Source organism: Lissotriton helveticus, chromosome 4_1, assembly GCF_964261635.1.
Source record: "Lissotriton helveticus chromosome 4_1, aLisHel1.1, whole genome shotgun sequence".
Taxonomy (NCBI): domain Eukaryota; kingdom Metazoa; phylum Chordata; class Amphibia; order Caudata; family Salamandridae; genus Lissotriton; species Lissotriton helveticus.
The window spans coordinates 777433317-777451349 of record NC_136063.1 but is presented as its reverse complement, the minus strand read 5'-3'; the positions used below and the strand labels follow the sequence as shown (position 1 = coordinate 777451349).

General features: G+C 42.4%; 1 protein-coding gene across 1 annotated transcript in view; it reads left to right on the top strand.

Moving 5' to 3' along the window:
* The first annotated feature begins 1821 nt into the window (after window positions 1-1821).
* The window catches only part of LOC144828061 (histamine H3 receptor-like), a 93135-nt gene continuing 76923 nt past the window's right edge, over window positions 1822-18033 (top strand). The window contains exon 1 of the mRNA XM_078686197.1: window positions 1822-1951. Coding sequence (XP_078542323.1) covers window positions 1822-1951 — 130 coding nt within the window. The remainder of the gene's footprint in view (window positions 1952-18033) is intronic.

Genomic DNA, 18033 nt, shown 5'->3' with positions numbered 1-18033 from the left:
TAAAAGGGGTATATTTGGTTTACAACCCCAGTCCTCTTTTTTTCCTAACCCAGTGGACCTACTGAATAAAGTTATTTTGTCCCCTGTAGGTAGTTTTAACAAACACTACATTTTCACTACCACTCTGTCCCTCACTGATCTCATTACCATCGCTCATCAAAACACCTGTGCTCCTACCAATTAGGGGAGTTGTGGCCCACACCATGGACTTCACAGTCTGGGTGTGAGGAGGGGACCCAATAATAAAGCATGTCTCCTTCAGGTGAGCCATAATTCTCGTCCTAAAAAGGATATCTTCCATTTGTGCAAATCGATTTTGCACACGTTGATCAATACAGGTAACAGTTCCGGGCTATGGACTAGCCTCCCTCTAGCCAGCTCTGTATGATAATACTAGGGTTACATTAATGTGAGTTACATGAAACAATGGATATAAGCCATTTGGCATATAGCCAACAAGTTTTAAGGACGGAGAACAAAGACACTGGTTAGCAGTTGTAAAGTGAGTAGAGTCCTAAGGCCAGCAAAGACGAAATCAGCACAAACATGAGGTATGAAGGCAAAATAGTTAGGGGAAAACCACGCCAAGTATTCCAGGTCTCAAAATATTATTCTATTAAGTTTGTGGACTATATCTCTCCCAGGACATAATTCAGTTTCCCACAATAAGTCTGGCTGTCCAATCTAAAGAGGGCAATTAAACGTGTCCCCCTTGTCCTGACACACATTAAAAAAGTAGTGGCAATTTTACCAGCTCTTTATGCCTTTTCTCATAATTTAATGTCTGTAAGCTGTTAAGGCTGAATTTTTTTTAGATGAAACATAATTAGCGAGCAACACTGAAAAGCTATTGAATATATAGTTCTCTTGTATTTGCGTTTTTTTCAGAAAAGCACATGCTAATTTTACTACGGAGAGATTACAAAATGGAAAAACGTATATCATATGAACATATGTTTGTATGTGCCGCTCATTATGTGTTTAAATGATGATAATTCAGTTCTCAATTATGCATTTCCACAGAGAAAATGTGTTTACCTGAACGCTATAAAAGCAAGGTGATCTTGGAGATGCGAATGTATTGGACAGCATGTTACTCTCTGGTGTACTTTCTCATGGAAGAATAAGGCTACATTATCCATTAGATGGTGCATCTAAAGTGCAATGGTAAGGGATGCTACTCGAGAAAAGGGTTTTAGTATTTGTCTTCATGGTTTCTAATTTTGTAAATACACTAAATGTAGTATAACTAAAATCTCATTTTGTTGAATGACAAATAGATACTCCTGAAAGCTTAATTGATTCATGCAATAATCCATGCATAAGCTGAGATTCAATAGATAAACTTTGCAAAAATAAATGAGAGAAGCTATTAAGATAAACTGTGAGCACGGAAAGTGTTTCATCCAAATCAAGTAACTCTAAAATAAATAGCGAATAATAAGCAGCATGTGGTTTTTAATAAGTTCTCCATAGTGGGTTACTTAAAAAATGTTCTGAACCACTAATTACATAAATTAAACGTATTAGAGTCTTTAATTTATCTGGTCGGTTCACATGTTGAAACATTAAACTACATGTTTAGAAATTTAAAAAACGTAAATGAATACATGCTTTTATTAAATTATATTTTTTACAGAAGTGACTATGGAGATTTCTATTTGAAATCCTATATTTCTCCTCAACGCTATGTTTGCCTTTGCAAGAACTCAATTGAATGGATTCAGGAACGACCATTTGCAGTTTAACTCCGTCTCTCTGTCGCCAAACCCAGGACAACAGGAGTATGCAAAGAATAACTTCATAATGCCAACTGTGATCATGTCCCTTTGCATAGCAGTGACTGCCGTTTCAAATGCTCTGGTGATGCTGTGTTTTCTGGTAGACCAGAGTCTTAGGATTCAGAGTAATTATTTCCTTCTCAACTTGTCTATCTGTGATTTCTTCATAGGTAAAGAAACATTGTAAAATAATCACTGACCAGGATTATATCTATAATTTAAATTCTATCCCCATTTCCTTTATGATTGACTTGGTATCCAATCTGTCTTACACTTCATTTGCACTTCAATTATGTGTTCTTTTGTTTTCATCATGTTGCATTTTGCCGGTGTGACTTGGATTGTGTTTTTTGTGTAGGTGTTGTGGTTGTCTTGCTGAACCACTGTCTTGGGGATGTGTGTCAATATTGGCTTACAGTTCTGCAACTACTGTTTTGTTATTGTGCTGTGGCGTTGTTTTTGGTATTAATGGGCTCAGTTGTTGGGTTTGTTACACTCAACTACAACCAGTCTGCTGAAACATACATACAAGTTATTGTCATATAATACCTTGACTGCAAACAAACTTTCATAATATTGTGACAAAGGTTTTCTTTCTAAACACTACACTGTTCCTCACCAATGATACATAATAACACTGACAAAAAATGTTTTGTGATCCAGTCCCTGCAGTCTTTTCTAAAGGCCAGAGTGGTACTGTATGTGTGAACAGGACTAGCCTTCCTCAATTAAATGTCATCATTAAAAGTGAAACTGTTTATGCCACCCAGGAGTCTATTTATTAAGTTTAAGCACCGTGTTTGCATCACAAAGGTATACTAATTTGCTTTCTAGAGCTAAACTTGTTTAGTGGTGGAAAACACCAGAAAGTAGCACAAAGCAGCGCATTGCATTGCTTTGCATCACTTAGCGCAAAGGGAGAGTACCATGGGTGGTGCATGGGCATTCCCATGCAACCTCCCAAGGTTACTGACGCTAAGCCTTATTTACTTAAAAAAGTAAGCAAGGTTTAGTATCAGAAAATAGTGCCCACTTCAACCAGGTTCTCCTTTCTTTTCTGACTTTGAATGTGTACAGCACTGTACAGCAAGGTGGGAAAAGGCTTAAAGTGAGGCTCAGCACAGTAGTTTGCACTAGAAGGGTATCCCTCCAGTACAATACCTATGCTAGACTCACAGAGACACCCTTGCAGTACGGTGAAAAGGTGCGTCCGTGGCGCACAACAACACATTTCAGCCCCGGCGCTCAGGAGACGGGAGGAGAGTACCATATTTCTGTAAATATGGTGCTCTTCTGCTCTCTCCTTCTCACACAGCGCAGCATTTTCAGGTTCTGCACTGCATGAGGAACTAGTAAATTGGGGCCCAATGTTTTAACTCCCGTCTCTGAATTCCCTATACTAACATTCAATAAAACAATTATTCTAAGCTCAAACAAAGGACCAGATTCACACAGGATTAGCTACAGGTTTAACATACCAACGCTAATTGTCATTAGCATTTGTTTGTGTGGAAAAGTAATGCAAAGTTGCGTGAAATGCTTCTTCGCTTTACTTTGCATGAAGGAGCGTTACATAGGTGGTACATGGGCATTCTCATGCTTCTCGACGCTAAACCCTTTCTACTTTATTTAGTACACGGGGTTTAGCGTTAAAGATGAATGCTGCTGGAAAGAAGGTGTTAAAAGGAGAAATGTGTTCATTTCTCCTTTCTTTTCCTACTTTGCATGCCTGCTGCACTGTGATGTATGCATACAAAGTAGGAAAAGTTTTAAAAGTTTTGAGCCAGAGTATTTGGTACAGAAAGAGTACATTTCTTGTACAAAACCTATGGTAGACTCAGGCATGCAGCATAGCACTACGACGCTAAGTTGTGTGCCTAGTCCACAGCAGCTGAAATCAGTGCCAGCACTAGGGAGATGAAAGGAGAGTGCCATGTCTCTGTGAACATGGCACTCTCCTGCTCTTTCCCTGTCATGCAATGCAGTGCAGTCTCTTTGGGTGCTGTGCTGCATTGAGTGGCAAATTTCAGAATCTTGGGCTGAAGATATAGGCCCAGATGCATTAAGCAAAAAACAGTTCGCAAAGAGGCAGATTCTCAGAATCTGCCCCTTTGCAACTGGTATTTTTGCATTTGGGATGCATCATCCTAAATGCAAAAATGGCAAATTGAGAATTCGCTAAATTGCGATTACTTGCATTTAAGGAATCTCAAATTGAGATTCCTAAAATGCAATGCAGTAAAGTTTAAAAAATAGCGATTTCGCTAATAGGGCTCACAAATTACCATGAAGTACAACTTCATGGTAATTTGCAAAAACTTTGAAAAATGCACTAAAGTGCATTTTTCAAAGTTTCATGTTGCGCACACACATGCCCTAAGGGCATGTGTGTGCGCAACATATATGCACAGATCAATTTCAGGGGTGCAACAGGGTGTCCTTTGGACACCCCTGCACCCTTGAAATCGCAATCTCATTTTGCGATTCGCTAATTGCGATTCGCAAATTGAAAATTCTTCCCATTCCTTCCTATGGGCCTCTAGGCCCATAGGAATGAATGGGGATGTATTCCTTAATTGCGACTCGCAATTTGCGAATTGCAATTAAGGAATTTTAAGAAATCGCTATTTTTAAAGTGATTTCTTCTTGCATACCATTTTGCTATTCCTTATTAGCGATTCCTTATTTTTCGCTAATAAGGAATCGCAAAATGGATGCTTGATGCATCTGGGGGATAGTTTTATATAATACTTCAAGTTAATCTTCCTGTGACTGACGAATACAGTAATCATCAATATTTTATGAGGTACACTTTGTAAATATTACCAGATTGACTATTACTCATCAGCTTCAATTTTCAGTCAGGGTTAAGGTCGGTAGTTTTCCTTTAGGAGGTTCAGAAATTACTTGCATTCGCATTATCAGTGCTGCCTCCACATGCGCTCCCTGATGCCAAAGCCGTGGAGTCCCATGTGTTGTGGCACTGTAACCTTTATTTCTGTAAAGGACAATTATTACAATACCAGCACTGTGCGAGTTCAAACTTTGGGATGGAGATCGCCTGCCGCATGCAGGCTTTCAACTCAGCATTAGAAGCAGATAGCAAGAAAAAGCAAATTCACGCTCCAGTAACATTAATGAGGCAGACAGTTTGCAAATCATTCTCTTGCTTTGCACGGGCTTTGTTCATCCCTCTCTCATAAAACAGAGAGGCTTGAGAGAGCACAATTTTTACAAGCATTGGCAAAGCCAGTTGCTCTAAAGTTAGCCACCAGCCTTTTGACAATTCTTATTTTGCTTTCTCAGCGTTTTTTGGAAAACGTTATTGTTTGGCAATCTAAATAAAATCATAAGTTGAAGGCAAAGGTTTCCAAAGACAGAGAGGTAGAGAGGCTCGAAGATAAAGACAGATAGAGAGGCTTGCAAAGACATGGAGAAAAAAAGATTTGCAAAGCGGACAGATTTTCTAAGCGGTAAGGTTAAAAAGATTGATCAGAGATATGATATGGTTGCAAAGGTAAATATAGATCGATATGGTTGCGAAGATAGATAGGGTTGTGAGAATAGATATTTGGTATAAAACACAGCTTTAATTACTAAAATATTATTTAAATATCTATGTAAGCACGACATACAAGCTGACTTAAAGCATATTAAAAAGCAATATAAGCATAACAACCTGGCTAAATGTGTGTACTAACTGGAGTGGTGTGGCTCACTGGTTAGAGGCGTCAGACCTGGAAGCAGAGAACGGCCTGGGACCAGGGTTCAATTCCCGACGTGGCAGGGTCAGTGGACCAGGGTCAGCGGACTCAATAATTCTCGCCTCGGTGCCTACTCTAACCAGGGATCACACTTGGCAACTCTGGGCATTAGCTTGCCTCATCTCTACAACAGCCCCCCACATTCGCTGGGGATGCCTGGTTTCACCTTGGAGATACCCAGTAGGGACCATCTCACAGGGATAGCCAGGACGGGTTCCCCAGTGGTCTACAGCGCCACGACGCCCCAGGGAAGCAGTGCGCTTTACAAGACACATACATTTACATTTACATTTAACACAATTGTAGTCTTCAATTAAGATGTATACCTGCATGACAAACAGGAGAGCAGTTAAATAGGTACTTCACTGAGGGAATATTAAAAGGAGGACAGAGAAAATGTTCAAATTTACACAATCTGGTATACTTTGAAACAGCAGCAGTCAGATAAAGAAAGGTCAATGTTAAAGAATTCAAAGCAGCATTAGTTCAAGTTCAAGTTCAAGTTCAGGCATTTATAAAGCGCACTACTCACCCAGAGGGTCTCAAGGCGCTAGAGGGAGGGGTTCACTGTTTATCAAATAGCCAAGTTTTCAGTTCTTTTCTGAAGGAGATGTGATTCTGAGTAAGGCGGAGGTGGGTGGGGAGTGAGTTCCAGGTCTTGGCAGCCAGGAAGGAGAAGGATCTGCCACCAATGGTGGTTTTTCGGATGCGCGGGACTGCGGCGAGGGCTTGATTGGATGATCTTAGTTGGCGGGTGGGATAGTAGAAGGACAGTCGGGTGTTGAGGCATTCGGGTCCTAGATTATAAAGGGCCTTGTGTGCGTGGGTAAGAAGGCGGAGAGTAATCCTTTTGTTGACGGGAAGCCAGTGGAGGTTTTTTAAGTGACCGGTAATGTGCTCTTGGCGCGGGATGTCTAATATGAGTCTCGCTGATGCGTTTTGGATGCGCTGGAGCTTTTTCTGCAATTTTGTTGTAATTCCGGCGTAGAGAGTGTTGCCATAGTCCAGTCGACTCGCAGAGACAGGAACTGATAAAGCTGGAATGTGCCCTGTGCTCACATCTAATTGGGGGCTGTAACACTTCAGGCTGTAAACACAAAGTGAACACTGAACAATAATCTGAAAACAAAAATACTGGCACTAAAGGAAACTGACTTGCAGATGTGCTTGTGGGGAAAGATCTAAATGCAGTCACTCGAAGTGCTGTTAACAAGTGGCTGAAATAGGTAGACTCATTGTCTTATGCTCTATGCTGCAGACAAAATGTGAATGACACAACAACTGACCAATGGATGAAGGGAACTGGCCTCTTTAAGTAAGTATAATATACATTTAACTTTAGTAAAATCAAAAGATATTGGCTAATGTCAGATCTGAAAACATATGCTGAATCCAGCATCTTTGGAGAAACTTGCCCTCTATATTGACTTTGGTAAACCACCTAAACCAATTGGGTCAAGCATCTTGAATCATGGCATGGTATGGAAATTCTGCCACTCAACATTTCCTTAACTTTCCTTGGACTGCTTGCTAAGTATGTTTCAAGGCACAGGTAAGTTGGTGTCTGGCCCAGGGCTCCGCTTTTTGTGGAGTCCCATAATTTAGGGATGCCCGAGCCTTCCTTGTTCACCTCCTGCAGTACTGGCTACAGATGAGGCATTGTTAAATGGAAAATGCTGATGTTCATCATTACTTGTAGTTTTTTTTTGTCCATGTGTATTGAGTGTTTGATGGAAGATTGTATTCCTATGCCCTAAACTTTGCAAAATACATGTGAGATTCGAAATGAACTGTTTGCTAATAAAAACATGACTTTTGACCTATTGTTTCTACATAGGATAAGAGCTCAGTGACAATCATGAGAAATCAATATCGGATGAAAGTATTACAAGAGATCTGGGCATTATGGGAGTGGATTAGTTGTATTGTGATAGGTTTTATTTGTTGAAAAGATTTCCATCCACATGTGTGTTCCGCCATCCAGATGGCTTTGTAGAGATATAACAATAACTGTTATTTCCTAAGTGTCTTTGGTGCTGAGGTTTCTATTGATTGCTTACCAGTAGCACATTTACTGATGGTGGGCCCAATTCACAAAAGTAATCTGAGACAAAATACTAACTTTATGACTTTAGGTATTCACAAAAGGCATTTAGGAGTCGTAAAGTTAAGATTCCTAACTTCACTACTCCTAAAATGAGACAAAATCCTAACTTTACGACTTTCAGTATTCGCAAGAGGCATTTAGGCGTAGTAAAGTTAGGATTCCTAACTTTACTACTCCTAAACTGAGAAAAATCCTAACTTTACAACTTTCTGTATTCACAAAAGACATTTAGGAGTAATAAAGTTAGGAATCCTAAAGTTAGGATCCTTAAGATGGTCCCCCTGCTGTGTTTTTCATAGATTTTACGACCTACAGAATGCAATGAATTTGTGTGTGTTACACATGTGTATTTCTGGGAGATCGCAAGATGATACAATCTGCATATTACCTCACTTTAGTGTGTGGGATTCTCCGCTTGTGTGGACTGCGGTACCATTTGCAAAAATTTTTTTTAAAAACACAATCCTGATTTCCTGATTTTACTGTTTCTGGTTTCCTTTGTTTAAACTCTGCCTGCGGCACTGCTCACACTGATTGGGTGGCCTTGCCCAATCAGATGCAATTTGTTCCCCCTGGCCATTTCAGGCCGGTTGCAGCGCCGACACATTTATCTACATTTTACCTCACTTTAGTGCATGGGATTCTCCGCTTGTCTGGACTGCGGGCCCATTTGCAATTTGTTTTTATAAAAGCACAATCTTTTCCTGATTTCACTGTTTGTGTTGTCCTTTGGTTAAACTATGCCAGCTGCACTGTTTGCACTGATTGGGTGGCCTTGCCCAATCAGATGTGCGGTCAGAAGTGCTAGTTGTCCCCCTGGCCATTTCAGGCCGGTTGCAGTGTGGACACGGTAATCTGCTTTTTACCTCACTTTAGAGCATGAGAATCTCCACTTGTGTAGACTGCAGTCCCTTATGTAATTTATTTATTTTTAAAAACAATCTTTTCCTGATTTTACTGTTTGTGCTTTCCTTTGGTTAAACTCTGCCTGCGGCACTTCTTGCACTGATTGGGTGGTTTAGCCTAATTCTCCGCTTGTGTTGACTGCGGTCCTGTTTGCAATTTGTTTAAAAAAAACACAATCTTTTCTTCATTTTACTCTTTGTTCTTTCCTTTGGTTACACTCCGATTGCAGCCCTGCTTGCACTGTTGCACTGTTTAGGTGGCCTTTCCCGATCAGATGCGAGTTCACGGGAAGCCAGTTGTGCCCCCCGGCCATTTCAGGCCGGTTGCAGCGCGGACACGGTAATCTGCATTTTATCTCCCTTTAGCGTGTGGTATTCTACTCTTGTGTGAAATGCGGTCGCATTTGCCGATTGTTTTAAAAAAACTCAATCTTTTCCTGATTTTACTGTTTGTGCTTTCCTTTGGTTAATTTGTCAGCGGCAGTGCTTGCACTGATTGGGTGGCCTTTCTCAATCAGATACAAGGTTGGGAGGAGTCAGTTGTGCCCCCCCATCGGCCATTTCAGGCCGGTCACAGTGTGGACATAGTAATCTGCATTTTACCTCCCTTTAGTGTGTGGGATTCTCCTTTTGTGTGGACTGAGGTCGCGTTTGCTATTTGTTTTTTTTTTAAACACTATCTCTTCCTGATTTTACTGTTTGTGTTTTCTTTGGTTAAACTTCGCCTGTGACACTGCTTGCACTGATTGGGTGTCCTTGCCCAATCAGATGCAGGGTCGGTAGGAGCTAGTTGTGCCCCCTGGCCATTTCAGGCTGGTCGCAGCACGGACACGGTTATCTGCATTTTACCTCCCTTTAGTTTGTGGGATTCTCCTCTTGTGTGGACTGCGGTTGCATTTGCTATTTGTTTTTTTAAAAAATACTATCTTTTCATGATTTTACTGTTTGTGTTTCCATTGGTTAAACTTCGTATGTGACAATGCTTGCACTGATTGGGTGGCCTTGGCCAATCAGATGCAAAGTCGAGAGGAGCCAACTGTGCCCCCTGGTCATTTCAGGCTGGTCGCAGCACAGACATGGTAATCTGCATTTTACCTCACTTTAGTGCATTGAATTCTCTGCTTGTGTAGACTGCGGTCCTGTTTGCAATTTGTTTTAAAAAATAAAAAAACGATGTTTTCCTGATTTTATTGTTTGTGCTTTCCTTTGGTTAAACTCTGCCTGCAGCACTGCTCGCACTGATTGGGTGACCTTGCCCAATCGGATGCAAAGTCTGGAGGAGCCAGTTGTGCCCCCCGGCCATTTCAGGCCGGTTGCAGCGCCGACACAGTTATCTAAATTTTACCTCACTTTAGGGCGTGGGACTCTCTGCTTGTGTGACTGCCATCCTGTTCGCAATGTGTTAAAAAAAACAAGCTGATTTTACTGTTTGTGCTTTCCTTTGGTTAAACTCTGCCTGCGGCACTGCTTGCACTGATTGGGTGGCCTTTCCCTATCTGATGTGAGGTCAGAAGGAGCCAGTAGTGCCTCAGAGCCATCTCAGGCCGGTCACAGTGCGGACACGCTACTGGAGCGCTAAAAAGCACACCAAAGGCAACCCCGTCTGTGCCAGGATGGCACCAGGCACCCTGTTCATTCATACACCCACTGACAGGTATTGTCACAAAGAACCACGATAATCAGGTCTGAGGCCCAGTTGATTGTGTGTTCTGTTGTGAACACTGCAGCTACAAAATCAGAATTTAGGGTCACGCTGCAAGGCTCCCTCTCACACTTTCAAACTTCTCAGCTTGATCTGCCGCTCTTCAGTAAAGCACCACACTGATGTGTTTGACCTGATTCAGGAGGAAGGACCTGATGTTCTATTTCAGACCGAGACTTGGCCTACCTCCGCATGCAACGGTTGCTGAGCCCCAGATGGCGTTACCTCAGGGCTATTAAATAAAGATACTGAATAGAGAGGACGGCTGGGGAGGAGATATAGTGATCATCTGTAAAAACCAAATATGCCTATGATGTCACTAAAGAGATAATCTCAAATTGTGAAGGTGGACTCTTTAAAATCTCTCTGAATCACAATTTCATTCTGACAGGGCTGCTCCTCTGAGATTACCAATTTTCTGGTGGACCTGGCAGCCTGTCAACTACTAGAATACGTCCCCAGCTCAACACACTCTGCCGCGCACCTCCTAGATCCTGTGTTCTGTAACATACCTTTTGTTAAGGTCCTTTTCCCCTCCCTATGGCATGTATAGACAACTATCTCTCTTCCATGGCACATTCCTAGGCTCATCTTAAGATGCCCTTGGTATAAGTTGGATGCCAATCTTCTCGCAGACACTCTGCGCTCCCAAACACCTCAACTGGATGATGATGTTGAAGCAGCTAATAGCTGCTTCCATGAATGGCTCGCACATTCCCTTGATAACATATCCCTGCAAAACCTACGCCCTGCCACAGAACCTATACTAGCCCTGTAGCCCAGGAGGGACCGGATAACTGTTTTTCTGATATGAAAGGATAACACAGGCCTGTGTTTCTAGAAGGGTGGAACTATCAAAAGAGTTGGTTAAAAAATCATCTGTTCCCATAAGCAGTTTGTTGAAAAACAGGAGTTATAGCTGTAGCAAAAGAACTTGAATCTACCACAAGAGGTGAAGCAGTAAAAATGACATCATCTGCATTAGACTCAGCAGCAAGTCCAGTACTCACTTCCATCATATGACTGGCCTTCGAATTAGCATTAGGAATTAACTGAAGTGAATTCTCTGCAACACTCCCCAGCTGAGGAGAAATAGCTTCAATGTTGCTCACAAGCTGTAGAGTAATTTCCTGTATGGCAGAGAGCAGAGTTAGGGAACTACCATAGAGTCCTCATAGCCTACTGTTTAGAATAAGCCACATGATGTAGCTTTATGTGATAAATAGAGACAAAACAATTGTCTTTATAACTAGCAAGCATTGGCAATATTACAGTTCTTGTACCTTGAATGCCACGGACTGGCACCAGTGCACAGTATAATGGGCCAAATTCCTTTTTTACCACAACTTTTTCTCCAGGTTGTGGAATCCATCCTGAAGGTGCTGATTGCTCCTTGATTCCGGAAGAGGCAGACGTCTTGAACTGTACATTTGATTTGCATCACAGAAGTGTTGAAAATCCTGGAGGACTGCAAAATGATCATTTATATTAAAGGGCGTAGCTGCTGCCATGATGTCTGACCATCTGGAACATAAATTTTGATGCCCGAAAATACATTGTATGGTGTCTGGCCACCCAGAGATCATTAGGGAGATTATTAAGCTCTCTTTGTAACCCATATAGTTGATGGATCCAGCTATGCCCTGAACGTAATACTCTGGCAGTTAAGGATTGCTTTGCATCACGGTTCATCCTCTAAACTGCTGAATTTCCCTCAGGATGATAGGGGAAAGAGTAATGCACCTCTACACCCAGGAAAACCATAGTATCCCTGTAAGTCTTAGAGGCAAAAAGAGGACCCTGGTCAAAGTGGAATGTAGTGCATGCAGGTGTTTTAATCAAAACTTGCAAAGCTTTAATAATAGTGTGAGTGTCAGTTGAATGTTTTGGCAACATCCAGAGGAACCTTGAGTAAGAATCAACAGTACATAGGATACATTTAAATTCTCCAACTGAACTAAGAGGACCACAATGGTCCAAATAAATGCAGCAGAATGTGTTTTGGGGAAATCAACAGGTGTGTCTTTAGTGGACGAGCAAAAGGTGTGTCTGAGGTACAACTTACAATTTGTTAATAAATGTCACAACAAAGGGTATACTTCTTGACCTGTTTATATAATCCATGCCAACAATAAGGCTGCAGTGGTAATAATATTGTGTCCGCCACACCTGCATGGGCAGAAGCAACACCTTCATGTGCAGGAATCAAACAATCACAAACCTGTGGAATTGTAACATAGAGACCTTTTTATTGTTCAATGTGAACTGGAAAAATCAACATGAATTCATTCATGTAATGATTTAATGTGCTGTGAATATTCAGGTATAACTTTAAGAAATCCTAATAAGGATAGCAGTTTCTTAAAAGTTTTTGGTGGTTGTAACAGAGCTCATTTTTCTAGGAAGTGTGGTGCAAGGCTTTTTGTCCTTCATGAATAAGTTTGCATTATAGAAATAGGACACTCAGAAATGCTATATTAGATTTCTGAAAGTTAAACTTGTAGCCAGAAAAGGGGAACTGTTCATTTGGGAGACACAGGGTGCAATTACTCCCTGGTATTGTAACTGTGAAAGTATTTATCTAACAGGAGCTTTAGCATCCTGCTTTATTGGGTATTGTGGTTGCAATTGTAGGCGTGACCGTATGGATATAACCTGATAAGGAGAATCCTTATCCCAGCTTATAGATTGTGATATAAAACTCAGGCTTGTACAAGACCCATACAAGCAGGTACAAGCATAGAAAATGATGGTATAATCTGTCTGGAGGGGCTACACTCCTCTCTGGGGTTTCAACTGTTGCATATTGATCAGTTGCTTTCACTGCCAAAAACTCATGGAGCTACTGCCACAATCTAGTGACCTCTGCTATGCTGTCAAGGAGAGTCACCACCCACCTCCTTTTCAGGAGGAGATTGCCCAGTGTTTGTGGCATACTTTGCCATAAAGGACGCAACCTTCTTTTTCTGAGATTGGGGCTTAAATTGTGGATGTTAGAAATTGGGGTCTCTAATTGACGTAGGTACGTACCTTTGTTCAAGTAGGGTCCCTTGGTTCTTGTCAGGGTAAGGGGGCTACACACTTTATATAACCTCTGCCCACCCCCCTGGTAGCTTGTCACAAGCAGGCAAGCTTATCCCAACCCACAGGTATACACTGAAAATACTACAAATAGACACAACCCATGTTTAGAAAAATACGGTATCTTTATCTAAACCAAACAAGACCAAAATAGCAAATACCGAACATACAAGTAGTAGAATACAACTTTAGAACAGGTATTTTAATAAAAGAGCTTGTAGAAAACAAATTGCTCCACCTGCGACATCATGAAAGGGAAAAAGTAAAAGTACGGCATCGACCGCGAGGTGCACAGAATTGGGCACGTAGTCACACTGACCCCCAAACAGCAGTACCTTGGAACAAAGTCTTTGGACAATACATGGCATCGTAGATATGAGGCTTGTATGCTGAGGGCTAGGCTGGCTCCCTGGCTGCCACGGGGGAGGCGAGGCATTGTGTCTGTGTGGAATCGAGGTATATAGTTCAGGACAGGGAACGTCAGTTGCATCAGCGGTAAGGCATCGGTTCCAGTGAGGTGATGTGATGTGAAGTCAAAGACTTGTGGAGTCACCCTAGCGGTTATCGGCTCCAATGAAGGAGCTGGCGGTGATGGCGTTGGTGCGAGCGCTGGTGTCAGGAAAGTCCACAGCTGCAGGCATCGAATGGCATCGGAGCTGCAATGCAGGCGGGCCGATGCGTTGTGCACTTCACGAGCCGTGCCCCCAGCCTCTGTGCAGGTTGTGGCATCATGGCGGTGTCACTGTTGGGATCAGAGATTGTTTTTCTTGCTTCTTTTAGTTTTCTTGAAGCTCCTAACAGCAGGAACAACCTCCAGAGTCCAAAAACGGAAATAGGCACCTCCTGGGAGGTCAGAACTCCCAGCAGTGGGGATCAGGGGTGCTAGTTGTGAAGTCTGTGTGTCCCTGAGACTTCAGAACAGGAGGCCAGCACACACAAGCCCTTCAAGAGTCTTCTTCAAGCAGGTTTCTCAGCAAAGTTGAAGTCTTTTTCCATTCCTTGGAAGAAGCAGCAACTGCAGGCCAACCCTACACAGCACACAGCTCACAGCAAAGGGGCAGTACTCCTTCTCACAGGTCTCCACCTCTTCTCCTTGGCAACGGTTCCTCTTGAATCCAGAAGTTATCCTCTGAGGTTTAAGGTCCACTACTTATACCACATTTTGTCTTTTTTCCTTGGTGGCAAGGCTCTCTGATCACAGTTCTGGACTCTCTAGTGCAGCATCACTAAAATAGGTAGAGACACAATTGTGCACAGGAAACAGGGCCTTTTCAGGTGCAAGGGAAACTGTTCCTACCACTCAAAATGCAACCAAGGTGCATTCAGCTCAGCTCTGAGTCACCCAGGAAAGGCAAAACACACCTCAACACCCCTCCACCCTGATGGCTGTCTACAGTGAATGGACATCCCCAACTCCAGTCACTCCAAAACCATACAGTCAATACACAAACTAGCAGAGGCACACAGAATGGTTAAATAAGAAAATGGCTAGTTTCTAAAAGTGCCATTTTCAAACACACAATTTTAAAATCATCTCCCTAAAGACATGTACATGTCCTTCCTTTCACTCACACGGGCTCCATCCTTATGGGGGGGACCTGGGGCCTACCTGGGGGTGCATTACAAGTAAGAAAAGGGAAGGTTAGGGCCTGACCTGGCAAGTTGGTGTACTTGCCAGGTCGACATGGCAGTAAACAACTGCACACATCCACTGCAGTGGCAGGTCTAAGTTACATTTGAAAGGCTACTTGTGTGGATTGCATAATCAGTGCTGCAGGCCCACTAATAGAATTTGATTTACAAGCCCTGAGTACACTCAGTGCACTTTACTAGGGGGTTACCAGTAAATCAAATATGTCAATCATGAATAACCAATCATTATAACAATTTACACAGGGGGCACTTGCACTTTGACACTGATCAGCAGTGGGAAAGTGTCCAAAGCATCTAAGCCAGCAAAAATTAAATCCAGCACACCATCAAAAATACAGGAGGTAGAGGAAAAAAGGCAGGGGAAACCCCCCAAAGGAGGCCAAGTCTAACAGTGGAGGTTTCTCCTCCTTCGCCATCTTTATGTCAGATGGGCATTGTGAGTCCTTTTTCAGTTTTATGTACTCTTCCTGTATGTGTTCAGAATCTTCTCCTCTCACGTATTTTCAGATAAGTCCTGAAAGGAACAAGAAGGATGAGTATAATAAAACTGATACTTAGCAGGTGCTTTCAACTGTGTACAATCACACAGATTGTAGGGTCCATCATAAGGCTTTAATGGCATACAACCTTCTTGAGACCTAGTTTTTTCTTTAGTTTTTTCCTATCTTTTGTTTTTAACAAACTCCAGCTTCTATTTGGCAGTCTTCTTGTCAGAACCATGTTTGCCAAGTTGTGGTTTATCTGGTGTGGCCCCTAACATATTCTGACCCACAGAAGCAATCTTTACACATGGCTGATGCTCCTGGTTGACTGGTGCAACCTGCGTGAGCTGCAGGCATATAACCATAAATTATGCTGCATCTTGAATGTTCGAAAGGATCATTAAAGAGACCATGGGGACATTTCCCATTAATTTCATCCCCAAATCTAGGACAGCAGCTGCCCCGTGTTCATTATCTATTTGCTTTAACACCTCCGGTAAGACTGACATAGTAGAGTACCATGTATGATGGTATGGATTGAAGCAAAGACTATGCCCCAAGTGTTACAGTCACCTATTTGGGGAAGCCTCCAATGGGGTAAGCACATAGTTAGCATTCTGTGCTTGTCTTGTGGTCTCGTAAGGAAAAACACCACTTCAAACTGATCAATGTTTTGGGCAATCCAAAAAGGAATATCCTCACGGTTCGCATTCATTTCTTGCATAATTGAATGAATAACAGCAGGATTTATTGTAGGTACATCAGGCAACTAGTGCTGCCCTTGCTGGGACAGCCATCAAGGTGCATGAAACATATTGAATTAAGTGACTAGACCGTTGTATAACTGCACTAGTTCATTAACATTTATATTTTGTAAATTCAGGAATGGTGAATAACAAGCTAACGCTGGCCAGCTGACCCCTTCATTAATTAGGAGACCCGTGCATTCATGACTAAGTACGTGTATCAGGATGCCTCTGAACCAATTTTGATGTTGCCAATGAGAAAGTGGAATTTCTAAGAGCTTATACGCTCTGTATTGTTCTGGTGGTGCAAAGTCAGTGTATTCATGAAATGTTCCTGTAGTATCAACCATAGCTGGAAAATTTAACCGAGAATAAAAAACCTCTAAGCAATAGGCTTCCTGGGCTTCAACTACAATTATTACGTCACCACCTGTATTGCCAAGGCCATGTACATTTAAATGTGTATGGTCAGCAGGTTTGCAATTGTCAGCTATAGGTGTAGGCTGTTGCACTACCATTGATAAATCAGCAATGGAGACCAGGTTATACATTTGATGACCAAACTCTTTAATCAGATCTTGCAAGCAGGCCTGCCTCCGCCAGACTCATGGAACAATGTCACTATAGTAGTGATCTTGAAACAAGGGAAACCAGCATTCAATTGTGGGTCTTATAAACCCATTTTGCTATTGAATGCCGACTATAAAATCTTCACCTCTATATTGGCAGTACGACTGGGTGCAGTGGCTGGGGACATCTTACACTCAGACCAGAAGGGTTTCGTGAAAGGTCGCCAGATATTGCATTTCACCTACGATCTAATTGGGGTAATAGATCTGGCCTCTACATACTCCATCCCTTTGCGGCTATGACCTTGGATGCCACCAAGGCCTTCGACAGGGTGAATTGGATATACCTGTCGGAGGCCTTGGGAAAATTCAATCTCTGCGAGAAGTTTTGCCGCACAATCCAATCTTTGTATAGGAGCCAGCGATCTGGTAAACGGTAGTACTACGGCACCCTTTAATATATCTAGGGGCACTAGACAGGCTGCCCACTCTTCCCTCTCCTATTTTATTTATACATTGAGCCATTTGCTCAACGACTTAGAGAGGACTCTAACATTCAGCCGTTCAGGTTTGGAGAGTGGGAGAGGAAAGTAGCCCTGTATGCTGATGACATTCTGATTTTTACTGCCGACCTAGATAAGGCATTTCCAGCTGTCATCAGTCAAGCCCAGGAGTTTGGTCTAGTGTCGGGGTATGAAATCAACGCTGCTAAAACGGAGATAATGGCCTGGAACCGGACGTAAAATCAGTTTCAGCACCAGACAAGCACCAGAATGAGATACCGGGGGGTTAACGTAGTGCAAGATATAGCCGTGTTGGCTGAGTTCAATTTGACTGTGGTGGCGAGAGAGTGCACGAAGCTAATGAAGACTTGGGCCTCGCTCCCCCTCTCTTTCATCGGTAGAGTCAATCTGGCTAAAATGACGATACTCCCAAAAATCACCTTCCTTTTTAATTGTATCCCTCTCCATTTTGGAAAATCACAAATCAACAAAATTCAGAGGGACATTAATTCTTTCGTCTGGGGCTATAAATGTTCGAGGTTAGCTTGGAAGAGGCTGAGACGGCGAAGGGAGAAGGGGGGTCTCGCCCTGCCTGATATTCAGCTTTATGCTTGGGCCTTCCACCTCTCCCAAGCTCAAATGCTTTTGAAAATGCTGGTCAATATCGGAGTAGGAGGGATGTTTTTAGCAATGCTTCAGGGTGCACAGTTACCGGTGGATGGTTTTTTGTTTAAATTTGG